Genomic DNA, 27,490 nt, shown 5'->3' with positions numbered 1-27,490 from the left:
GGTTTTTTTTTTGATTGGTTTTTTGGTGGGGCTTGTTGGAGTGTGGGGTACATTTTGTTTTGTTTTGTGAAAGGAATGCTGGCTGAGTTGATAAGGCAAGAACTAAAAGCTAATGAAGTATTTTGCTGTGGGAAATGACCCACATATTACCCTTATCCCACTCCTTCACTTCATTTGTGTAAGCAAATCACCTCACAATGGAATTGTGAACCAATTTGATGTGTACCAACTACATGGCATTGCAGCATCACAGACACAGCTCAGTTTTACCACCTTGGTCTTTCACTAGGTTTTTCAGAAACATCAAGAAACAGTTACTAAGATTATGCAAGTACTAGTTTGGGATACCGATTTGTCCTCCAAGTTACAGACTTTAAAGAAGGGTTTGTAAAATATTCATTATTTTTGAAGCTTGCAATTTTACTTGTTGCACACTAATGAGTTAAGTTAAAGCACTGACAGATTGCAGAAAGAGGAATAAATAATCAATATTTTTTTACCATTGAAGAAACCTTAAAAACACAGATTACATGTTTGATGTTTGGAACTTTTACGTTTTAAAAATTTAATTGCAATAAAAAATAATTATTTTACCATGGGTACATAGATAAAATTTAAAAGGGCTTTTGTGAGCTTCGATAGCTGTTGTTCAGCACTAAGTCCTTGGAAGAGCTAATCACTGACAAACTGGAAAAAAACCCCAGAAACATTCAACTACACAAACCAATGATCATAAAAAGATTGCATAAAATACTTGTTCCCTCTTTTATAAAAGCCCAGTTATTACAGTTTATTTTGGCATGAGTAGGAATACAGCTTCTGGCCTTCATGTTGGTTGTGCATCTCTTCAAGACTTCCAATTTTATAAGTTACTTGAAGTGTAATTTAACTAGGTACTTGTATTAAAAAGGTAGGATTTAACTGGATTTTTGCTATGGAGGTGTACATGACTAAAATGAAAGTAAGTGAGTTATTTTATGAAAACATGATTGATATGACTGCTGGCATTTCAATCTTGCAGAGTCCCTCAGCAGCAAAACTGACTAATGTTAAGTGGTGAAGGTTTCAGATATGACACTGATGCGGCCATATATATGAGGTATATTATAGATAGAAAGCTGTAGTACAGCCTGACTAGATGCAGTCGTTTACTTATAAACTAAAGCATGTGTATTGAAATCTTCAGAGGTAAGCTGTTAATAAAAAGTAAATTCTAAAGGAAGTGATTTAGATTTATTACTCAAAGCCCTTGACTATGACTAATTTGATGCATATTTTCTGTATGGTAGCTTTACTAAAACAAGAGTTCTACTAAGCCTTTTATTTAAATAAGAAGAACAAGTTCCCCAATAAATCAAAATTCAGCACTTTCAGTGTGCTAAATTTTGATCAAAGCAAATTTCATCTCCAGGAAATACTTGCAAAATTGCAACAGTCAGTATCTTCTTAAACAGCATTTTAGCTTATTAAGTAGAAACATTTGAAACATAGCTTCCTACTGGTGGGCAGTTGAGATACCTCTTGTCTTGCAATGCAAATGAAACTGGATTGTGCCTATCTGTTCAGTTTCTTATCCATCTAATTGTTTGAGGGTTCACTTCTAAAATCTATGTTTGGCCACCACTTGATTTACTTTTCTGAAAAAGTAAATCTATTTGAATAAAATCTGGACTGAGAATAGCAGTAACATAATTCAATTAATAATTGGAAATGGCTATTCTAAATGCTCCCTCTGAGATGAAAAAGCCAATAAATGTAAATGAAACTGCTGAGAAGTCACATTAAATTTGAATAGTTCCTCAAAACATGAATGGAATTGAAATATATATACAGGGTTTAGAGCAAAGAGATTTAAAAAAAAATAATAATTTCTGTAATATCTTTTACTTTTTTCCCTATTATGTATAACAGATGGAGGTACACATGACAATAAAAATGATGAAATACAATCATTTTCTGCTTGAATTGATACAGCCTCCTTGAAACTTTACAACAGCTAAATATATGGATAGACTTAAAGCTTACATTGAGATTTCACAGCAAATAATTTCTAATATTCCCTCTCAAAATTCTTCATCTTTTCATATAGATGAAAATCTGGATTTGCACTTTTCTTAAAATTGTGTAAATGATTTTGGATTAATCATAGTTCATCCAACACAAAAAGTGTACATGTCTACATTTCAAATATAGAATTTTAATTGATTATTTTCATATTTAATAAATCAAAAAGATCATATTTTCACTTTGTTGTAGTAGATAACCCTAGCTTTTGGAACACACAGTCTTATGCTCCAATGAATTGTTAATTACTTTCAAAGCAGAGTTGTTTCCCTGATGAAAAATGAATTAATCAACGAATAAGAAGACTATCAAACAACAGTCAGTAGCTTCATAACCAGGGGACTCACCTGGAATGTAAAAGAAGGGTACATAAACTTGGATATCCCAAGTACAAAATGAGAGAATGAGAAAATTGTTTCTCACACAGTTTCGAGAACAAACAGCAATAATTTCCCATTTTGAAGCTTTCTGAAAAATATAATGTACAGCTGCCTACCCACGAAACCTAGCCAGGAATGCCTATCCAATTTCACAGAATCACAGAATCACTAAATTTGGAAAAGACCTCCAGGATCATCAAGTCCAGCCCTTAACTGATCGCTACTTTGACAATTAACCATAGCACTAATTGTCATGTCCAGTCATTTCTCGAATGCTTCCAGGGATGGTGACTCCATCACTTCCCTGGGCAGCCCATACAATGCTTGACCACCCTTTCAGTGGACAAATTCTTCCTGATGTCCAATCTGAACATCCTCTGGTATAACTTGAGAACATTTCCTCTTGTCCTGTCACTAGTCACTGGGGAGAAGAGACAGACCCGCCCCTTGTTACAACCCACTTTGTAGAAGTTGTAGAGAGTGATGAGGTCTTTCCCAAACCTCCTTTACTCCAGGCTAAACAATCCCAGTTCTCTCAGCTGCTCCTCATAGTACTCACTCTCTAGACCCTGCACCAGCTCTGTTGCCCTTCTCTGGACACTCTCAGTATCTTCTTGAAATGAAGGGCCCAGAACTGGACACAGGACTTGAGGTGTGGCCTCACCAGTGCACCAGGGGACCATCACTTCTGTGGTCCTGCTGGCCACACTATTTTTGATACAGGCAAGGATGAATCTGCTTCAATAACTCTAAACCAAAATAATTTATTGTTATCTTTTGAAAAAAGTAAAGGGCATTTGCCCTCCAGTGATGACATTCCATAAATAAATAGTTTGATTTTGAAAAGTTAAAAGCTCAGTGGAATATTTCAGGAATGTCTAGATTAAGTCTAGCCATCACATTAGTTGTCTAAGTTAGGAACACAGATTACTTATATTTTATCTCTAGCCAAAATGGAGAAATTGGCATCTCTAGAGAATAGTTACTAACACTAATGGACTGAGACTAGAGCAACAGTGCAAACAACCCAAGCACCTTGAAGCTTTTGCTTTCAACATCTGATCAGCAGTTGATGATATGAATTTTATCTAAACTGGTAAAATCTTGTTTGGAAATCTCACTTTAACCATATCAGAAGTCATCTAAGTTACTTACCCTTAGCATTTTAACTGCTTCATAGGGTACCATATTTACATTTTAAAGCTGAGTTCTCTGTGCCATATGGAAATGTGCATTAATTTCTGTTCTCTATTTTGCCATTACTGAAACATACTGAAAAATTGTTATGAATATGTGATAATTACTGCTGCATGCATAAATTTTAGTAAATTGTTTTATTTATGCAAAGGAGGCCACAAAGCAGCAGGACAATTATCCAGATTTTTTAAATAGCTCTACTATAATATTTTTACTGTATTGAAATATGCACACCATTGATAAATTATAATAAAATATTTAGATAAGTGCATTCTAGCACCCTATAGTTCATCATATGTGAATATATAGTATGTATTTAAAAAGTCTTCAAATGCTTCCAAACACTTCTAAATTAATGCAAAAATGAAAATCTGTGACAAATCCTCACATGTATTTCCACAACGCTAAAATGGAGATATGCGTATGTAATACATTTTGGTGCTTATTAGACCAAAATTTAACAAAAATTCTAGTATCTCGAATTATTGAAAGTCTTTTTCTTTTTTTCAGATACAAGAAATAAAATGAAGCTATTATATCAAATACTTACAAGGTTGTTAAAAGGTTTCCTTTTGATATTACCACTAGTGATTATAACCTGTTATGAGTTTCTATTCCTGCTCTTTATTAATGTTCTGGTTTTCTCTCTAGAAGTAAATTACACAGATGAATACAGCACATTTAAACCTGGCATTAGGTAAGTCTTTACTGCAGCTTTAAATGGAAATTCTACAGCTGTGAGAGGGAGTGTGAATGTGCAACAGTAATTTTGTCACTTAATATTCTCACCTTCAAGTCTGTATAGCCATGAAGCAAGCCTTTTAATTTAGCAACAAAATGGAAGCAGATGTATTTAAAACTGATTAACTGCAATGACTGTAAACCACCAATGGTTGTGTTAGCAAGCATGTGCCAATTTGTTATCTGTACTAATCACAGGAAAGACAGCCTTTTCTGCAGGAAAGGACAAGATACTAAAGCAAAGTGAAAGCTGGCTGAAATATACATCTTTTGCCAAAGACCCATATGTTTTTTTCAGGTGAGAACCACAAGAGACGTGCCACATACCTTGCAGATGCTGTAGGAAGAGGGTTTATGGCAGTAATTTACCACTAGATCTACCACTCCATTTTCAAGATGGGACTGAGCTGGGCACAGAGTAATTTATCAGTGCCAGTCTCAATAGTTACTTCTATGTCACTAAGGAGCAGTATCCAGGACTCAGACTATGACCACAATTCAGATTACTTGGCAAATCTTGCAACAGCCCGGCTCTGCTGTGAGTCTTGTGGCAAAACCTTCGTCTAGTCTTTGCTCTTTTACTGTTTGTGAGTCAGGAGAGACTCAAAAATCACAGTCATCACTGCTGCAATACAACTATCATAAATTCACCTTTCACATACCTATCATAAATTCAGACTTTTAGGATTTAAGTGCTTTCCATTGCCTTGTTACATACCAAGGCATGTCTAGCTAAAACTAGAAAAGCAGGCTTTAATGCTACATGAAAATTCAGTATGGTCAGCTGCCAGAGAAACCTGTTATTCACATCCTCTTAAAGTACATTATGTTCAGGCCTTTTCAGAACAGAAAACTGAATCCTGGGCACCAAGGTAGTCATGCCTAGGGAACAGAATGTCATATGATTTGACAGTTGTAATGAAATTAGTTCTTTTGCTTTATCATTTTTAAGTTAAAAACACAGAAAATATATATTTCCTTTGTCCAACTATCAACAAAAACCATTTTTAGTTTCAGAGATAGGTTAAGAGACAAAAAAGAAAATAGTTTTTATTTTGCCTTTTTTTCAGATCAGCTCTAAGAGGTATTTCTCTATATTATCCACTTAATAAACTGTCATGATGCTTACCACTCCAGCCTTTCAGCTTACACTGAAGAGAATGTGACTTGGAAGACCTCTATTCTTTTATTCTTAAACCTTCCAAAGGAATATACTTCTTTTAGATTTAATCTTCCTTGTCTTTTAGTCTCCCTCTGGCCTCCAGACATCTTATCACTATAAGTAATATATTCTGGTTTTTTTCAGCAGGATACTCCCTCTGCTCCTTTTTTTGTTTTGCATTAAAATTCCATTTAGTATGTATACAACTTTTTTACATTCTTTTTTTGCCTAAATGAAATTGTTCTGAGTTACTGTGAGGTTAGCTGTCAAGAAGGGGAAAAAAAAAAAAGGGTGTTTTCATTAAAACTTCAAGTTCAGAAATTCTAATTGGTCTTCTCTTTCATTGTAAATCTAAATATAAAACAGGGAGGAAAGGCCAAGAATGACAGTGAGAAGAAAAAAGATTGCAACTATAAAAAGCCTGAAAACAGTTCTGACAGCTAAAACATGAAACAAACTTGTTGATAGATACTTTTTCTGCACAGTATGCTTTATCTATTGCATTTTCCCTGCTTCACACTGAGAGTGTAAAAACGGATTTAAAAAGTAGTCCATCATTTGGTAATGCTGCTAAGATAAAAATACCAAAAATAATACAATTGGCTTGCTTGATACAAAAATAAATGCTTTTTAAAAAGCTATCTCCTTTTGATGTTTAATGACAAAAGACTTTCAGATGCAACTACCAATCTCACCTCATGCTTTAAACCATAAATTGGGACATGAATTTTTCAAGTGCACCTAGCATTTGGCTACTTCCAGTATCTTGCTTTGCTTAACTTGGAACCATCTGGGGTCATAGCACAATATCCAAGTACTTTTAAAATGTACTATGCTGCTGTATCTAGACCTCTGACCAACACAACCCACTTTGCAGACAATGATGTAGATAAAGGACAGGAAAATACACTAATCCATTGTACGTGGTGTAAGCTGTAGCACTTGCTGTCATTTCTATCACACTTTATGAATCAGATTCGTTTAGAATGATGATACTTAAGGGAAAAGTCTCTACTTGAGCTAAATGACATTTTGGCATTTTTAAAGTAATAAGGCTGCTTGGAAAAACTGGAAGGCATTTGTCTGTACATGATCGTGCATGTGTGTCTGTGTAATTGTGTGCTCAGATCTACTCTCGTAGTGTTTTTCTAACATGCTCACTAAATAAGGTCCAAATGTTTTACAAATCCGATAGCTTCAATGACAACAAAGATATATGCTAAAGAACAGTTACCATTAAACTGAATTCTAATGCTTTCTAAGTAGGAATAATCAGATAAACATATCCCACTATAACCATTACTGATATTAATGTTAGGATCAGTGCAAGTATTCTTCATACACTAAACCAATAAAATTTGTGTTATTCATATTCAGTTAACTATGAATGTAAATTATCAGGAAGCATGGGCATGTAGGTCTTAGTGTGGGTACCAGCTACAGTATGATGGGTTTCTGAAAGGAGAGGTCTCTGGTTGCTTTACCTTGCTAAGCTCATTCATTCTATCCCTTCTTGTAGCAAATTGTGCTTATTTATGCAGCTTTCTCATCTTCCCCTCACTGTACCAAATTTTACTCAAAAGTGAAGTTGACAATACATCCCAAAAGCAATTAACCTCTAAAACTGAAGTATGGGAAATATACTGTCCAAAAGGAACTGTATGCAGAAGGAAATGAAGGACAAGAGAATGGTTCTTTTTTATGGTCAAACCCACATTCTTTCTCTTTTCTATTCAGTAAGATGAAGGGATTGATCTCAAACATTATTGTAGAATATCAGTGTGGTTAACTGTGGATGCTCTAGTTTGCCAAAATATGATCAAAACCAGCTACATACGTTGTGTGTTCTTTTGTTCATACAGTTCTAATGTCAGATCAAGATCTTGACAGCTATTTATTACCTGAGTTTTACAAAGTTCCTCATTGTATGTTTTAGCTTCAATGTTACAACTCACAGGACCCAAATTCAAGCACATATTTAAATTGCTTTGTAGGATTACTGCTGGAATGTTTAGCTATTGGCCTTGCAAATTCAAACCCTAAGGAAAGGCAATGAACCTCTGAAAAATGAAAAAGTGCTCAAATCAATGAGACAAATAAAATAACGAACCGTGGGTGAGAAAATGAATATTTTAAGACCAGTAAGTCATTATTAATTTTAGAAAACTAGTGAATTTAAGTATCAATTTAGTTTATTAGTTTAGGGCTCATTCTTGCTTCTATACAAATAAAAGGCAAACCTTACACTGATTTCAAGCTCCACACCACTAGTTCCAGTTGATGAGGGCTGGCAGGAATGGAGAAGAAGCACTGTCTCTTTTATATTTTAATAATGTTGCTATAAAATAAATTTACTAATAAGAATATATGCTATCACCATCTTTTGAAAATAAGTATGGAAAAAAAATTCAGATGATATAAAACTGGAAGGAGCTGTTGACTCCTCTGAGGGTAGAGAGGACCTGCAGAGAGACCTTAAATTAGAGGACTGGGCAATCACCTATCATATGAAGTTCAACAAGGGAAAGTGCCAGATTCTGCACCTGGGTTGGGGCAGTCCTGGATGTACAGACAAACTGGGGAAGGAGAGGCTGGAAAGCAGTGCTGCAGAAAGGGACCTGGGGTTCCTGGCTGATGGCAAGTTGAATATGAGTCAGCAGTGCCCTGGCAGCCAGGAGGGCAACAGTGACCCGGGGTGCATCAGGCACAGCATTGCCAGCTGGGAAAGGGAGGGGATTGTCCCACTCTGCTCCTCACTGGGGCAGCCTCACCTCGAGTGCTGGGGACAGTTTTTGGGTGCCACAATATAAGACAGACATTAAACTATTAGAGAACATCTAATGGAGTGCCACCAGGATTGTAAAGGGCTTTGAGGGGAAGCCATATGAGCAGTGGCTGAGGTCACTTGGTCAGTTCAGCCTGGAGAAGAGGAGACTGAGGGGAGACCTCATTGCAGTCTGCAACTTCCTCGTAAAGGTAAGAGGAGGGGTAGACACTGATCTCTTCACCCTTGTGACCAGTGACAGGACTCATGGAAATGGCATGAAGTTGTGTCAGGGGATGTTTAGGTTGGATATCAGAAAAAGGTTTTTCACCCAGCAGGTGGTTGGACACTGGAACCAGCTCCCCAGGGAAGTGGTCACAGCACCAAGCCTGACATAGTTCAAGAAGCATCTCAGGAGCATGGTGTGATTCATGGGGCTGCCCTGTACAGGTTCAGGAGTTGGACTTAATGGTCGTGATGGGTTGCTGCCAACTCAGAATATTCTGTCATTCTGTGAAAACAAATCTTGGCATTTTAATTACTTGCACTGTCAACTAAATTCCAAGGATTAACTTTATCTATTTATGAAACAAACTCACTTCTGATGTAAGTCAAAAAACTTGCATTTCAAATCCTACCAAGTCACAAAAAAATTAATCTTGATCAAATCACTGTCATAAATTATTCACTGAAATTCAAACAATTAAATAGAAGAGAAATACTATTTCTTCATGGGTGTTTCAGAACTGGAAAGTCACCCACATCTACTGCTTAACAAACTTTTTAAAAATATTTATTCCTGTTCTTAGAAACATGTCTGAGCAATTTGTGTTCAAATCATTTGGATTTGGTGGACCAAGTGACCACCAAATTTAGGAATTAAGTTCTAAGAAAGATGTAGGAGGAAGAAAGAAATTAATTCTTTACAGAAAGAGACTAGCTGAAGTCTGAAGAAACTGAAAGGGATTTACCAAGAAGGATCCTCACTCTTATTGGGCAAACCCACTTGAAAATCTGCAGGGATTGCTTACAACAGAGGAAAAAGCAGGAATGAAGGGCCATAGAATCTACGTTTCTAAGCCTGGAATTATGATCCGGCATAAACACAGGATCACATAGCTCCTGAGGGTCAAGGCAAATTCAATCAGACTAGGGTCAAAACCAGTGTGATTATCAGTTTCAAGATCATCATTGCTAGATTGTTTCTAGTTAGATTTCAAGTAAGAGGAAAGCTTGTTTGCATCCACACAAAATATATTATGAAGATTTACCTTGAGATTCTTGTCTTATGATCAGATCTCAGAAAAAAAGAAGGTTCCCCCCAGAGAAATGCCTGCTGGAAAAAACTGGTTTGGCTGGTAGATGGGAGAATTTTAAATTGAAGTGGTAATACATAAGGAAGTTCCACTGGGTCCAAAAGACTTGTGCTTATCTTAATGACATATTTTGCAAGAAAAAAAAAGTATTCGTGGAGTAAAGGAATAAAGCTACTAACCTACTACTGGTCAAGCTGTGACTGGTGAACTGCCATGTGGAAGGGATAAGGACTCTGAAGGACTTCCCTGGAACAAGCCAGAGCAAAAGTATTAAGTGTATGTGAAGAAGTGCAGACAGCAAAGCTGGTAAATGTCTGTCACTTTTCAGCCTGCCTCTGAAAGCACATGCTGAAAGGTGAAGAGAAATCCAAGAAAGTAGGTGCTAGTTCTGTTGCTGTACAAACACTTCTTGCTGGATCCTGTTTGAAAATGCATGCCCTTCCTTCTATAGCAGAGGGATATTCTACCTCTTTCCTAATGTCCCATCATGCTGTGACTTGCTCACTATTTATGGGCAGACTTCAATGCAGACCTCTACAAAACGGAAAGGAAAAATTTCAAGAAAAAGAAAATTGCTATAATTTTTCCTTTATTTTGTTAAAGAGAAAAAAAAGGAATCTTCAATTTAGCTTGAACAAAAACACTATTATGTTAAAGTCAAAATGAGTGTTTTGTAATTGATAGATTTAATGAGCAGTTAGTAAGAGATCAAAATGGTGCAAATGCATGTACTGATGGCTAGTTTTTTGGTCATGCTACCCACATGTTTTTTCATTCTAACCAATGTGTTATAGCTTAAAAAAACCCCTTAAAGAATAAAAATAAAACTACAATGAAGAGGACTATATCTAATATGTTAATAAGAACTAAGATTAGAAAGAAAAAAATTTATTGAATTTATATTAGATAGCTTGTGACCAGACATAAAAAGGAAATACCTCATATCTGCTAAGCCTTATTCCTTTCTGTGATCATTAAGTTCAAAACCAAATCAAGATTAACCACTTCATCTTCTACAGATGATGTAATTAACTCTGAAGTAGAAAATGAAGGAAATTCTACATACTCTGCAGTTAAAAAATTTCCCTGTTCTTTCATGTAAAAATTTTGTGTATTTTTTGTTGATTAGTTGGTGTGGGGTGTTTTGTGGGGCTTTTAGGGTTTTTTTTTGATTGGTTGGGGGTGTTTTTTTTATTTGTTTTGTTTGGGTATTATTTTTGGTTTTGGGCTTTTAAAACTGATAGATAGCATTCCTTGTTTTTCAGCAGGTTGTTTCTCAGGGCCTCAAGACTGATATGGTATTCTCTTTGAGATTTTTTCTTCAAGCTACACGAGCACCAACCTCTCTCTTCCTCAGAAATAATTATTCTGGACAACTAATCAGTCTCATGGATGTAGGTTCTATCCAGTTGTTTACTGAGCAATGGTACACCAAACAGGACTAAACTCTTTGAAGAGGACCTTTCCAGTGTGGAATAGGTGAGAAGATCTGTAGGACCTACTCCTGTTTAGACATTCCAGCTTCATATTTCACTTTCTTGTATCACATGATGCTCTTGACCTTGTGATGAAAATGTTTTCTAGCTCTTTTTCTGGGGATGCTTTTAAGTATTACTTATGATTTCTTTGAGATTTGAAAATTGACCCCTAGAAGTCAATTTGATTTTGTGTTGCTGTTGTCTTTCCCTGTAACTTTGGAGCAGGGGATGTTTTCATTTGAAATAATTTTAAGCTTTCTTTTCACCTTCACATTCTCAGTTCTTCTCCACTAATCACCAACATTTCTCACATTACTTTTTCAGTACTGTCATCCTTATAGTCTATATATCTTTTGTACAATCTTGATATTTTCTTCTTTTTTTTTTCTTCATGGATGTTTATCTCTGTAGTTAAAAGTCTTTCAAAGTTAAACAAGAGGCCCCCAAATATTTCAAAATGTTGTCACTAGGCCCCATGCATTAGATGATTCTTTTTCTTTATCAAAAGCCTAATCTGTTTCATTTTTTTGGTTTGGTGGTCAACATTACTACATAGGTTATTTGCCCTTTCTTCAATACCCATGAAGTATAAATAATAATTTATTTTAAATCTCAGAGCAGTTATACAGCTTTCTGATGCATCCATTTCTGCCTGGATATTGAGGTTTTTTCTTCATTCTATTTTTGTGAGATAATTTTTGTCACACATAATTTCATGTCTTTCATAGAATATGTGTTGATTTTTTACCACTCCTGGAATTTACCAGAAGTAAATTACTGATTCTGAATTTTTAAGCATTTCTATCTATACTTCTTCAACTTTGTAACACGTACATACTTCTGTACTTTCTGAACCTTGAGCAAAGCTACATTGTTATACACTCTTAATTCAAATACAAAGGCATATATATATGGATGGTATTTTTCTGAAGCCAAAATGACGGCTTATTATGTTTGTGTCTTAGTGTGCTGAATTTAATGCTGTCAGACACTGTGAAATTTAAACTCATCATTAGCCACAATGAGAATAGGAATTTAAATTCACAATGTAGGCTGAAAGCTGCAGGCCATATTTTTGTGGGTGAAATAAATTTTTTTCTGGAGTTGCTTCTTGTGTGCGAAATTATTTCTAGCCTATAGGAGTCTGCTATGAATAAGCTTTGAAGTGTATTGCAGAGCAGACATTATTGGAATCTACATTTTTCTCAGCTTTGCCTGCATACCTGCATACCTGCTTTATAAACAGACATAGGGAAAACAGTGAAGTACAAGATGTTACTGAGGGCAATCTGACTCTTCCTCTGAGTAAGGCTTTGTATCAAATTGTGAGTGCCATGGACTCAAACAGTACATTCATGTGAGGATTTCTGCTACTTTCCACCTAAATTTAGAGTCAAGATCTTCCTGTTCATTCATGTAAGTTTGTAAAGTATGATGTATGTCATGACAAATGCTTGTATAATCCCACCATGCAGTTTGTGGTAACTAAATACATTAGCTTGTGCTTAAAGTTGGGATAAAAGGTTGTTTACAGTCAGATAAAAATAAAAAAGCCAGTTTGTAGTGGTTTCTAATAGAATTCAGAGAAAATGAAGCGCAGTCCTGACATGTATTATGTGTCTCACAGTAAGAGGTACATCAGTATATTCTTAGTGAAAAGTCAGATGCCTGCAATATCTCCTGAAAATGTAACAGTATTTCTCCTATTCTGAAAGCTTTACAAATTGAAATCCAAATGATTTCATCTTCTAGCACCTAATGAGAATACTGCTCCAGGACAAAGCAAAATATATTTGGCCTGTAGTGTCATCATTATAGGGTGAGTATTTGGAACCAAATATTCTTTTTTAATGAACTGAAATACTATAGCGTTCTGCAGACTGACCCTTATCTCCAACAACAGAATTTTTTTTCCAGGTATCAGTAAACCACAAGCACGTTCTTTAAGGCACAAAAAAGGAAAATAGGAATGTTGGCACTCTTTTATGATCCACCTTTCCTTCCTGTGAGTAGCTATATTTTAAAAATAGAGGTGGGTCTGGCTGCTGCAATTTAAATGTGCATTTTCAAAACTACAATGCCTGAGGGCATGTGAGTGTCAGACTTAGCTCAGGTTTAAGAGTTAGAATGTTGCTACAAAATCTGAACCCAATTAATACCTGATTCGCACATCAAAACCTTCTGAATGTTTAGTGCATGTTTTCCAAACAAGCTGTTTTCATTTGATTTAAGAGCTAGCTTACTTAATAGAGGGGCAATTTTCCACTGAGCTTTGACTCTTCCATATATCATGTGGATATGCCTGGTACCATGCAATTCAGGTACTTCGAAGTGGAACTATTTTAAATTGCATCTGTGGACTTTGCACAGTCTTTCAACAAGTAATGTGGAATATGACTGGGAATATAATGCAGACATTGGCAGGTTTTCCTAAAAATATTAATTCTTACATTGGCCACAAATATCCAATAGTTTAATCTTGGTGTCAAAGGTTTATCCTGAAAATCAGATTCACTCTGTAAATTTGAACCAGGCTCTGGATTGATACTGCTCTGTACCAGAACAGGGAAAATGGTCTCCACTAGCCTTGAGAAATTGCTGGCTGCATTCTACAAAGGAATAGCTCAGACAAGAACAGAATCAGCTTAAAAAAAAAACCAAAAAACAAAACCTATTTAATAGAATTAAATAGATTACAGCCCAGAAGGAGAGGAAAGGATTAAAATGTGTCTTCTCTTGTAACTGATGCTATCATGAAAAAAAAAGCTGATTATTTAAGGAGAGTATTCAAAAAGTATGGATTATAGAAAGGTTGACTATCTAGGCAGGAGATTATTTTCTTCTACCTCTATTTCAAAAGAATGTTATTTAGCTGTTTGGATTTTTTTTCCCCCTTTATTTTCCTTTCTTCTGCCTGACTATATGCTGGCTTCTTCTATATCTCAATCTACAGAACAGCCTAGATGAGTATTTTCCAGTGAAATGGCTGTAGAGGATTTGAACATGTTTTCCTGCTCTGACAGAACTGTTTGCACATTTGTCTGCTTTCTGGTTTATTCCCTTTTCAGAAAAATTTATTTTACCAAGACTTATTTCACTTTACACATGCTTCTGAGACCAGTTCTTATTTTCCTTGACACATTTTTAAGTGCCAAAAATCAAAATCTTTCCTTTGCCAATAAACTGTTATTATCCTTATGTTGATATATTCCTCCAACAATCTACACAGTCGCCTGCAGGCTGGTGTAAGTACACACTGCTTGGAATATGAGCTGTCTGGATGCATTCTACCCTTAAATAGGAGATATAAATATATTTAAGCAATCTCCTGGATAATAAATTTATTTATTTATTTATTTATTTATTTATTCTCACAATTTGTAGCCTATCTATAAAGCTTTCACTTCATAGACAGCTTGGAGTCAGGTATATATGTGATTGTAATCAGCTCTTTAGTTGTACCACCAGAGTAATGCCCTGACAGGTTGTTCTTTTGCCAAGTCCTTAGACTACCACAATAATATTATCTTTCAGTCAGAGCTCCCATAAAGACAAACCTGGACATTAAGTGCTTTCTTGAGATCTAAATAAACTTATCAGAAACCTTATTCATCACCGGAGTACATATTAATGTACTCATTTTCAGGAAACACAGAAATCCTATATATGTGATGCATTTTTGTTACTGACAGATGATGATAAAAGAATTCTGGTTCATTCAGTGTTCAGGATACCAAGAATTTGTCATATCTGCTTAAAGGATTAAACTTTAGTACAACATCAAATACAGTAGTTTTACTGCGGTCAGATAACTTGGATCCATAAGCCACCTTAAAGTGATTAAATGCTTCCCCTCATCTTATGCCACTTCACTCTCCAAACTCCTGTCTGGAATGACAATCCACCCACTGAATGTGGCAAATCTAAGATCTTCTTTCCCATTCATACTGAAATTCCCCTTCAGTCTCTCAAGGCACTAGATATAAGCCTACTGTAATAACCACATACATCAAATAATAAGTTATTTTTCTGCCTTTCAGTACTTGTTATAAATATTTTATTTCTACTTCTCCAACCTAATTTGCAATTCACATATATTTTCTCATAATTCTGTCATATTTCCTTTTTATAGCCATAAGCCATATTTCTATTTTATCATTTTCTTTTAACTACCCTGGAAGACCTTTCTATATTTCAATTACCTGCAGACTCCCAGTTCTGCAACATAATCATAAAATCAAAACTGAAGGATTAATGCACTCCTCTGCATATTAATTCTGATTATTATTAGAATATTATTAGAATATAAGTATGCTGGAACCTTCTGAAGCTTCCTTGACACATCAAGGCTCTGATCTTTCCTGTAGCAAAATCAATGGCTGATCAAAAGCCATACTGAATGCACTTAATTCATTTACTTCAGTGTAATGAGAAAGATACTTGCAGCCCTTCACATACGTTTTCCTGACACTGTTTTGCTGTCAAAGTAGATTTGACCTGTGTATATTCTGCTATTAATCTGAGAAAGTTACCAAAGTATGTACTCTATCGTTCTTTTCTGACTTCCATTTTTCTACATAATTGTGTTATTTGACAAGGAAGGAGGCTCTTAGGAAGTCATAATGATCTGCAAATTTTTTATGCCTCTTTTGTTTCTCCTAGAACTGCTAGCAACAAAGTGCAAACCTTTGTACCACTGCAATTCCCCCAATGAGAACTACTTTTATGTTTGACATATGGGAAAAAAGTGATCTTCAACTAATTATATCAGCTCATACAATACAGACATGAAACTTAATGTATCTTAAAAATTTGTGGTTCCAAAAGTTATGAAGCGGTTGAATTCTACAGAACTAAAATCTTGGTAAAACTACAACTCGTGAGTTTTTAAGCAGCTCCTTATTTCTTTTTAGGGGAAAAGTATTACTGATGACATGTTAATGATCATAATAAAAAAATTCATTTATATCCAGAAAGGACTTCAGGTCCTGTGCTAAAACAGACCATACCACCCAGATATGCAGCAATAAGAGATGAAAGAAAATAATCCAGCAATTAAGAAAATAGTAGGAAACAAAATTAATTAGATTTCCTTAGAGGTAAGAAATATTTTCCGAACAATTTAGACTGGGTTATTTAAAAAAAAATGATACAACTGATTTGCTACATTCAGAAAACGTAATTGGATGTGACTGCAGAACAGCAATGGCTTCTGATGGAAGACCTATCTCGTTTAATTGGCAAATGTCTTTTTGCTTTGCCTTTTAAAATCATGATTAATAAACATAAAATGCCATATGTGCAAGTATAACTTATACAGAAGCTATGTAAACCTGGAACAAAACAAATTACACTATAATTTTTATGGGTCTTGGAAGGGTCAGAGATATAATCATGATATTATATTAATCATACTAAAGAACGTTATAGAAAAGTGAGGGAGTTATATAGACCAAAAGAACATATAGGAGACAACATGAGAGTTAAATTGCTGTCTTTTCTCCTTCGAAATCATACGGAGAGAAATATCCTTTTCAAAAAGCAAAATGATTGTATAATTAGGATAGAAAATTATGAGTTGAATGGGAAAAAAGAGAGTTTCTGGTAATGAGAATTTAGCCTTAACTAAGAAAGCCACCTCAGAAGACAAGGGAGAAAAAACCCATTTACATTGTCAAAAAAAGTAGGTGTAGTTTGACTAAAACTAGGTGAATTACACATTCCTTTGTCCTTCTTATACAGCTGCTAATTATGAGTTCGGTTTAAGAAAAAAGAGAAAGACAAACAATACTAACAGCCATTCATTGAAGGTTTTTATACAACTTTCTTTCATAGCATTGTCTCAGAAAAATATACGCTGACCTAGGGATTCTTAATCTTTCTCAAAAGTTCTCTGGCGGGATAAAGCTGCCTCATATGTGCTTGTACTGTCATGAACAAGGTTGACCAGTACAGTTCTGCTACAAGAGTATCTTACAGAGATCATATTCCAGTCAAAAGAAAAATGAAATAAAAGCAAAGGGAAGCAAACTTTGAATTACGATTTAAGTAAGAGAAGTCAAAATCAAATAGATACTCTAGTTCTGTAGCTGCAGAGAGAGAGAGAAGAAGACTCTGTGATGCTATAGATGCTGTCCATTGGAATATCAGGGTGAATATAAGAGATGGAGAAAGGCGCCTGTGAACCCACCAGAAAATGAGTTTATCGCTACTTGTTTCCCCAGTTCTTTAGCAATATGTTCATTTCATCAAGCCTTTCTCTTTCCTCCCTCCAAAGCTCTCTGATACAAAGCATAATCTGAACACTTTTTCTTCTTTCCTTGAGTAATAAAGTAGAAAAGAGCTGCTACAGATAAAAGAAAAAGCAAAACTAGCAATGGAAGAATAAGAAGTTTAAACGAAATCAGCCAATTGCCTAGTTTTAAAGTGAGACACTCTTAATACAGAAATATATAACTGCAATATCGCTAAACCAAAAAGTACTACTTCTGATCCCATATTTTTCTTATCCGGGAAATAAACTGATGCCTGGATTACTACCCTGTTTCTACTATACCCTTTTCCTTGGAATAGGCTGCCTATAAAAAAATTTACAAATAAAAATGTTACAAAAAATAATCAGTGAGAAGCTGTCAACTTAATCTTTCAAGTTTTTATTAATCAACAATTTCATAGACTGACTTATGATAGATTGCTTTTAAAAGCTGAGCATTAAAAAACATTCTTCTGAATGGAGAAAAAATCATATACAAAAAAATCCCATATTACCATGGTAGTTTATCAATGCCCATGGACATACTTTGAAAATTAATTACCAAAATAAATCATTTATTGGACCCATTCACAGTGAAGTGTTTCCAAATAGACACTATTGATTGCTACAGAAGAAAATAAAATTATTTCTTTCTAGTACCATCCTTAAAAAAATACATGTGAGAGCTTTATCTCCAAATAAGCACATCTTATTTTTCTTGTTTTATATTCAACTTTTGTTTTATTTCTTCTTCTATAATTCCTTTCCTATATTCACCCCAAGGTACCATGATAATAAAAATACAAGCTTGAGAAAAATAAACTAAAGAAAAAAATTCTGGTTGATGTTTGACACTATGATTTCCTGCCAGGTTTCATCAGTCATATCATGCCATGTGGAGTAAGACAGTCTGATTGGTGCTGCTCACAGGGACTCATCACTTTTCGTCTGTTTGCTGAAGAATTTAAAGATATCACACAACCTTTGGATAAAATTAATTGTTATGGTGCAGAATGTTTGATTAAAAAATAATGATCATTATATCTAAAACTTATGATTGCATTTCTCAGTGGCAGGGAATGTAATTCTTCGTGCCATTTACACGATGTTTTGTTTTTTAACTTATGATAGATGCTTTGAAATCTTCTGCATCAATTATACATTTAAGATTAATTTTCTCAGCATTTAGTATTACGACCAAGTTTGAGCCTTAGCAGGATTCAGTATGATTCTCTTTTTCCACATTATGTATGGTGGGGCCCTGCTTTCCTGAAGATTGCTAAACACCACACTGCCCATGGAAAGCAATGAATTCTTTGTTTTGCTTTCCTTCTGTGTGTAACTTTTGCTTTACCTAATGAACTGTCTTTATCGCCACCCATGAGGGTTTTTTTTGTTTTCACCCTTCCAATTCTCTCCCCCACCCACACTGGTGGAGAAGGGAACCAGCAGTAGTGTAAAGCTTTATTGCTGGCTGTGGTGAAACCATAACAGTAACCTATAATTCATTATAAGCTAATATAGCCAAGTCAAGGCATGGTTTTTCAGCTGAGCCTCATGAAATAAAGCAGAATACATACCCTTAATTCATGTGGAAAGTAGACTTGATATTTTGTATACAGAAAAAACAAAGGTCACCATATGTAACAATAGTTTTTATCATTTTGAAGGAGCATTACCTAAACAAATGGCACACACACCACAAAACAATGCTTAATGGTGACATATAAAAGCCAAAACAGTGGTAAGTGTGATTTGTACCACAGTTGATCCTGCAGAGTTCAAATTCAATTCTAACTTTAGAGGAATTGATATTTAGATTATACAGTATCTTTTGGTTGATCAATCAATCACTGATAATGAGAAGACTTTTTTTTCTCCAGTGGATTAAAATTTTTAGAAGATTGATAGTTTAATTACTACTAAAGATATTAAAATATATATGTTTACATCAATTTAGAAACTTTAGTATTACCATACCTGTTACTTTCAGTCTGTCAGCTCCGATGACAATCTCATCTTCATCTGCAGAAAACAATACTTTTCCACTGCCACTTGCTCTCACTTCAAATCTCTTACACTGAGCTTCCACAGCATCAGCTCCTGAAACCAAGGAAGTGATACATCTAAGATATTTTGTAAGAATTAATCATTGGCATTCATGGAATATCCAAAACATATTGAATACATGATGCTTTACTAAAATATTTGGCTTTCTGTAAGCCTGATAGATAATATGCTTTATAAAATACTGTTAAAATAATTTACAGAAATAACTTTGAAAACATCTATTTCAACATTACGTGGAAATCAACAGTAAACTTTAGAATGTACTTAAGCACTGAGATCTTGAAATGCCAATTCAGACAGAGCTTTCTGGGTTTTCTTCAGTTTAAATTGCAGTTTCTTGCCAATGAAAAAATAAAGATAACACATGACCCTATTCCATTAAGACATACAAATCAACACAGCAGAAAAGGGTTGTTTTCATTCAGTTCTACTACAAACTTAGACAACAGAATAACAAAAAAACCACAAAAAAGCACCAAAACAAACAAAAACCATGAACTAAAATATCACAATTTATGTTGTATTTTATGAAACAATATTCCCAAATGTCCCAAAGCTCAAAAACCCTAAAATAATTCTGAAATTGTACAGATAGATGGAATTGATCTAACTGCAATAAAGAAAGTCTGCAGATATTGAGACTTTTAAATTTACTATGCTTTTCAATTTACAGGTCTTATCCTTACTCTTCAATGTTTTGTCTACTAAATTGTTTCCGAAACTTTTATTTTATTAACAAGTGAAAGCAAACATCACTTCTGAAAATGGTTTTGAAAAGCAAGGAACTGCATATGGCACAACCAGATATAAGGCAAGATACACTATTTCAGGGAATAATTATCTGAAATTTTCTCTTTGATCTCTGATTAGTTTTGTAATGCATTACTGGAATCAATCTATATGGGTAAAAATTATGGGGAGGGCATTGTGGACAAAGAAATTAATGTATGTTATCTCAGTTTAACAGCCTGGTTTATAAGGTTGTGCAAAACTCCTGCCTCCATAATATGAAAGATTTTAGTTCAATATGCAAATTCATAGTATCAAAATATATAATAAGGAATATAAAAACTGTGATAATGAATTTTGGTCAAGGAATTGCCTTAGCAGCCCATAATTTGCAGAATCAATTTCAGCAAATCATATCTGCTTGAATAATGCATACTTCAGTCCAGAGAATCACAGAAGAAAATCTATCTTCTAAATTCTGTTTGGAAAGGAAATTTCTATCAAACACATGACTATAAGAAAAGCTGTTTAGCTTTGCTACTCCTTACTGTACTACTGATCTACTTCATACTAGACATGGAATTGTCTCTTAACAGTTTTAATCAGGTTCAAGGGATGTCCATGACAAACTCTTTTCTCATCTTGTGTTCAGGAAAACTATTTATTTGTAAATTCAGTTGTATAATTCTCAATTAAATTATTATGTTTCTGTGAAATTCCTTTGTGTAATCAAAACAACTCCTCCTACTTTCAGATGAACTTATGTTTGTAATGTAAAAAACTTCTGGCTGTTTTAATTCATGAAGGAAAAAAATATGAAAAGGAATTATCAAAATACTTGTGATGATGCATTTTGTTGAATTTAGACATGTCGATTCTGTAAATGTTTCTCCACAGCTGAAATTTTTAAAAAATATGTTAATTAGGCTTTGTTTTGAAAAAATACAAAATCATTGTAAAAACACACAGGCACAGATTTCACGTAATCTAATGTTAGCCATGGGATAAATGCTCTATCTCTCAAGCATTTCAGAATGCTCACTGAAAAAAGGTATAACAAGTCTAAAAGTCCATCAGGTAATTGTAATCACAATATATATTCATAAATATCTCTCTAATGCAATTCATCCATTACCCCTAAATACTTTCCAAAGGTGGGTGATGTCCTTGATAGTGGTGCCCTGCAGACATACGTGAATTATTTGTTTAAAATGCCATCAATTTCCTAGTGATGCATGTTACCAATACAATTGCATAGGATGCTCTATTCTTTTGCACTGTAGTCAGTCTGTGGGACATGGATGATGCTTCTGGCAGCTTCTCAGAGAAGCCACCCCTGTAACTGTACCCTCCCCAAACTACCTGAACCTTCCCATGCAAACCAAATGCAGGAAGTTGGGGATGCCCTTATCCTGCAACCATACTTATGGTTCAGAAAACCAAAGGATAATTGCAAATAACTTAATAATAAATAGTTTCATCTTTATGTAAGAGCTAATGATAGCTTAGCTACCTAAAAGTAAGTGGCATTATAAATACTGTGACGTTGATAATTTACACGCATCAAAGTTGTTAGCTCTGTAAGGAAGAGAAATTAACAGAAAATGTGTCAGAAATCAAAAAGAGAAAAGACCTGACACATTCTTACTCATTATATATCACTGGAAGTGACATCCCATGTTTCAATAACTGCTTTTTAAAACTTATGATGCATTTAGTATAATACAGGTTTTTATGAAAAATTAACAATGATCTAGAACTTTGACTAAGAAATGCATGTCTTTTAGATGTTCAGCATGTGTGCTGCTTCAGAATCACATTGCATAAAAGCACACATAGAATTCAGCTAGTCCAAAGTATCATCACAGGAAGTAAATAAATTTTAATGCTAAAATAAATGGGCATTTACTTCGTGTTGCAATCAGGACTTAGTAATTGGTGTTCCTTGCTTACTGCTGAAATGGTAGCTAGTGTATTCAAGGTACCTGAGAGAGTACTAAAAAACATAACACATGTTAAATCTGTCTCTTTGACATAGAACCAGGTGAGAATGTTATAAAACAGGTTTTGAAAAGTTAAACTGCCTACAGAGTAATCAATGCTATCAAAATGGAATTCTGTTTCATTGCATTTTCATTTCCCAGTTGAAATAGGAGCAAGCAGTTGCATTTACAATGTATTTGGGTATTATCTTCTTAGTTGTAAAGCAAATTGCTCTGTTCCAAAAACACTCCACAAACACGCACATCTCATAAAATGTCTGAATCTTTAACAGCACTACTAACAAAAACAATGCATCAAGTCTTAGAATATCATGCATGAACAAAGGAAATATTTTGAATTTCTAATCTCAAACTTGTAGAGCAATCACTATTTTCAGCAAATCATATCTGCTTGAATAATGCATACTTCAGTCCAGAGAATCACAGAAGAAAATCTATCTTCTAAATTCTGTTTGGAAAGGAAATTTCTATCAAACACATGACTATAAGAAAAGCTGTTTAGCTTTGCTACTCCTTACTGTACTACTGATCTACTTCATACTAGACATGGAGTTGTCTCTGTTAACAGTTTTAATCAGGTTCAAGGGATGTCCATGACAAACTCTTTTCTCATCTTGTGTTCAGGAAAACTATTTATTTGTAAATTCAGTTGTATAATTCTCAATTAAATTATTATGTTTCTGTGAAATTCCTTTCATTTAAAGTATATAGATGAAAAATATATGTTTCATATTCATACATACATGGCATGTAATGATGTTTTATAACACATGCTTGTTGCACAGCAGTTGTATAATTGAAACTGTCATTAAACCAGCTACATTTAAAATGGTTCAAAGCCTAAAGTTGTTCATTTTAACTATAGTGAAGTTGCATTAAATGAAAATGTTGGGCAGTACACACAATAAAAATACAGAAAATTATGGTTCTTTAATCTGGATTAACAGTAATAGAGAATAAATTTCAAAACAAGAACTGTACTGTTTTGAATTTGTAGAGATTTTGACTTATTAAGAAATGTCATAGTAACAACATGAAGAATGTGTGTTCTAACATTTTGCATTTTAAAGTCAATGATGACTTACAGTCATTATGATTCAGAAATACTAACTAGAACCACTATTAAGCATGATAATAAATAGTAACAAGAACTCGCCATCTTACAAGGTTTAGACATGACTACAAACACTAGCAGCTGTGTCTGATTTCTCCATCACCTTCCATGTCCACCCACCACACAAAAAATTCAGACACAGAAAAAGATAAAAAATCAACAACCTTAAATTAAATATAGGGATTAGAATTCAAATGAAATTACTACAGATTGATCCTTGTAAATAGTAAACATAATAAAGTTCAATATATTTTCTTCTGGTTCTTCAGTGAAAGATGGGTTATTTAAAATTTATTACATGCTGAGTTTATCTGGATGACAAAGTTACTTTTATGAGAATGTGTTGATGCTTCTGAGATTGGAGATAAAAGAGATAAAGCATTTTTAATGAAGATTCAACACTCATCTGTGTCTAAAATCAATATTTGTGAAGTGTATACCTAGATAATTTTTTTTGAATATTCATAGGAATGTTAGACATTATGGTATTTTGACTACCAGAGATCTCAAAAAAATTTCAGTGAATGCAAGAGCAATAATGCAAATGAAGGATTCATACCAGCTGAATAGAAGCATTGAGGAATCAAAGATTCACAGCAATCAGAACATATTCTGTGTTCCGTTTGCTGAGGAAGGGAAGGGACCACCTTCATTATATCTAAAAAGCGTGAAAGTAGAAGGTAAAAAACCCCTTAGCTTAGTTTGTCAGTAGTTGATGGCCATGCTGTAGAGATGTCAGAAAGCTACTGCTTCTAGGAGAGGTTGATCTTTAAGGTTTCCTAGTCTGAATGATTCTCTACTCAGACAAGGGAAGCTGGAGCAAGTGCTAGGCCAGAAGAAGCAAAGCACACATTTGTTACCCTTTTTGAGAGCGACCAATAACAGCTGTCAACAAAAATTATTACCATAGGAACAAGCCACACATTATAATAAGGGGAAACTCGGTAGAACCATCTGAATCAGGCAGGACACTTCCTTCATCATAATCTACAGACCCACTAATATCCAAGAAAGATTAGTGGTATTACAGGTTTAAGACTTTGTCAAATGAAATCTGACAGAAAATTCTCCCCTCTCAGGCAGATTTCACGCCTAGGAACTTCATAGAATCATAGAATCATAATGGCTGTAAAAGACCTCTAAGATCACTGAGTCCAGCCTTAACCTGACACTGTCGAGTCCACCATTTATATGGTATATCATTTTCACTGAAAAACACATCTGAAATATTGCCTGTCACCTCTGCAATGGATACAATACATCTTTCCTGCAGTCTGTCTTCCTGGTGCATCTTGACAGTGGAACTATGAAAATAGTACGTAGAAGTTGGATAAAAATTGCAGCAGACAGCACTCTCCATGCTACTTCTGCATGAGGCCACAACAGCTCAAGAGCAATTCTGCGCTTTTCCTCCTACTATTCCTAACATTTGGTATTTTCCATGAGACTCAGAAACTACATGGCCGAACAGACCTTTGGTCTGATCACATACAGCTGTTCATAATTTCATCAGCTATGAGCAATACACATGGGTGAATGAAAGTAAAATGTGATTCTTTACTTCTTGAAGGTTGTTTGAGCTTTAAGTCAACACATTTATTTTGCTTCTGTAATGGTTAAAAGGATGTGCATTGTCTGTAATTTTAGCTACAACATCTTAATTGCTTATATGGGTCCCTAGATAAGAAAGCCAAGCAAGACACAGGAAGATATGTCAGGCACCAAAATGTATCTGTAGGAATTCACACTGTATGTTTTGCTCTACTTATAATCCCATTAAGTTTAATTTACTCAAAACATGATCTAGATTCTTGAACTGAGGCTTGTGGCAAGATGACTTTTCTATTGGACTAATTTTTCTCATAATACAATAGACGCATTATAAACATAAACAAATGATATATAATAAACTTATTAATAATATATGTGTCTATATGTAAACAGATAATTTACATTTAAACTAGATTATTAAATAAAGTATTTTAAAATATAAAGTAAATAGTAGGTTAAATTATAAATAAATATATATTTTTTTATTACCAGATCTATTACATTATCTTTCCTATGCATGTTTTCCTTTATTGTCCAGGAATCTTTGTGAGATCAATAAATAGCCACAATATGTTAAATTTTTCTTGTAGTTGCATTTATCCACTTAGCTTTCATTGACAAGCTCAAAAGTCCAGCTCAAGCAGCTGTATTATTTATAACTCTAACATATTTTGTGTACTACAAGATGTGAATGGGAGTAGAAAGCTTATCAATTTTTCTTACTCATGATGAATGCAATCTGAATATTACTAAATCCTAAGAGAATTTTACAAGTTTTCAGCCTTATCCTTAACCTTGTCATTTCTAGCTTTCTGTGATGTGATTGGTTTTTACAACATAAATAATTTACAAAGCTGATCCTACACCTTTTGGAATCTGAGTCTTATTGAAGCAGTCTGGGCACCACTTTTCCATACAAAATTAGTGGGAATATTTCCACTGTCTCTGTTAGCTGAGCTAGGCTGTAAGTCTATAGTTATGCTGTTTGGTCACTACATGTTTTATGAAAATACAGTTGCTTCTAAGTAACTGCACATTCAACTGGTGAGAAATGAGTTAAAAAAAGACAGAACAGTTCATAGTGAGACACATGACTACCTGCTGTACTTGATGAACACCACATTCAAATCAGCAGGAGCATGTGGAAATAGTAAGGGGAGTATGAAATGTCTTCATTAGATAGAGGAAACTCAAAGACAAAACAGGACTGTTGAATTTCTCCTTGGGAAATAGAACATCTCGCAGATCATAATGTCAATCATTCCTTGCTAAACCTGTTACTGTTTATCATTATATATTTCCTTTAGGTCAGACTTTTAGCCAGACTTCTCCATTGAGAACTCCATTGAGTTCTACCAATTTACCAGAAATACTACTGAAAAGTGACTGATGTATAAATCTCTACATCTCTGCTTTGTTCTTAAAAACAGATCTGATGTTTGACCTATCTGCATCTTTTGACACCTCATCTCTCATCTGCATGCTGTCTGAAATACGTGCTAGTACTGCAAGGACCTTTATGCATCCTGCTTTATCATTCTGAGGTAACTGGACTGAAAATGAAATTGGATGAAGTGAAATACATTCATGTAATCCAATGGTTCCTTACCTTTCCTCTTACTCATTTTATCCTGTGACCTTTTTAAGCAACTGTTGTGGATCTTACTTTGTTAAGATTTAGAAACTAAAGCATTTCAGTTTTGTCTTTCTTGCTTGTAATATTCTCTGTAAGCATTAGACAGTTATTCTGAGATTTTTTTCTACCCTCCAGACATATTGAACCTTTTTTTGTGTTTTATTAATATAAATTAAAAACTAGCAAATATTTTTGCTCATTTTCACAGAATCACAGAATCATTCAGGTTGGAAAGACCTCCAAAATCATGGAGTCCAACCTTTGACCAATCTCCACCTTGCCAATATATTCTTTATGTACCCTTGTTATTAAGAGGTTAGCTTTGCATCTTCCTTTTCTTTCCCCCTAACTTTATTAAAAAAATTGTTCTTCCAAATGCATTTGGCAGTTTCCCATGGACTTCAAATAAAATCTGTTGTGACTCAAAAATATTTTATAATATTGCTCACAATGTAGTGAATTAGACCATTATAATGTTTCTGAATGCAAATCAAAATTTTTGAGATAAAGAATTTAATTAATCACACTTTGAGACAGAAGACCGAAACAAAGGATATGAGCTGCCAGAGTACTTAGAAGCTTTCTTGAAAAAGAAATGTTAAAGAACCCCCATTTTACATTTTTATATTCATTCAATACTGCTAGCTACTCTATAAGGAAGACTAAAAAAGTTATTTTTTACAAACTGTTTCTCTGATTATCTGCTTTAGCTAGAGAGTAAAAATATCCTGAAGCTATCTATGCAAAAGGTCTTACCATTTCATATAACTACACTATAACTGAGAAAGATTTAATGAAAGAATGTACAAAATACTAAAATATACACGACTCATTTACAAGGCTACCACTTGGTACTAATGGGTAGAAAAACAAGAGAAAAAAATATAGCCTGATGACCAGAAAATGATAGTTTTAAACCATTCTGCTGCTTGGCAGATCAGTGAAATGCATTTCCAGATTTCTCAGCAACTAGCCTCCACTATGATGATGGCACAAGATGATGAGGGCTTAACCCAGCTCTCGGGATTTCTG

The 27,490-nt window shown here is 34.4% G+C and overlaps 1 protein-coding gene across 3 annotated transcripts in view; it reads right to left on the bottom strand.

Moving 5' to 3' along the window:
* SGCZ (sarcoglycan zeta) overlaps positions 1-27,490 on the bottom strand; it is a gene marked incomplete at both ends in the record, with an annotated part of 410,467 nt that overhangs the window by 30,643 nt on the left and 352,334 nt on the right. For 2 of the 3 annotated variants that reach the window (XM_082281321.1, XM_082281322.1), the window contains one exon: positions 19,336-19,458. The exons of the other annotated variant lie outside the window; for it this stretch is intronic. In XM_082281321.1, coding sequence (XP_082137447.1) covers positions 19,336-19,458 — 123 coding nt within the window. The remainder of the gene's footprint in view (positions 1-19,335; positions 19,459-27,490) is intronic. 3 annotated transcript variants of the gene reach the window in all.

Source organism: Coloeus monedula (assembly GCF_965178545.1).
Source record: "Coloeus monedula genome assembly, chromosome: 5".
Lineage (NCBI taxonomy): Eukaryota > Metazoa > Chordata > Aves > Passeriformes > Corvidae > Coloeus > Coloeus monedula.
This window is presented reverse-complemented; position numbering and strand designations above follow the sequence as displayed.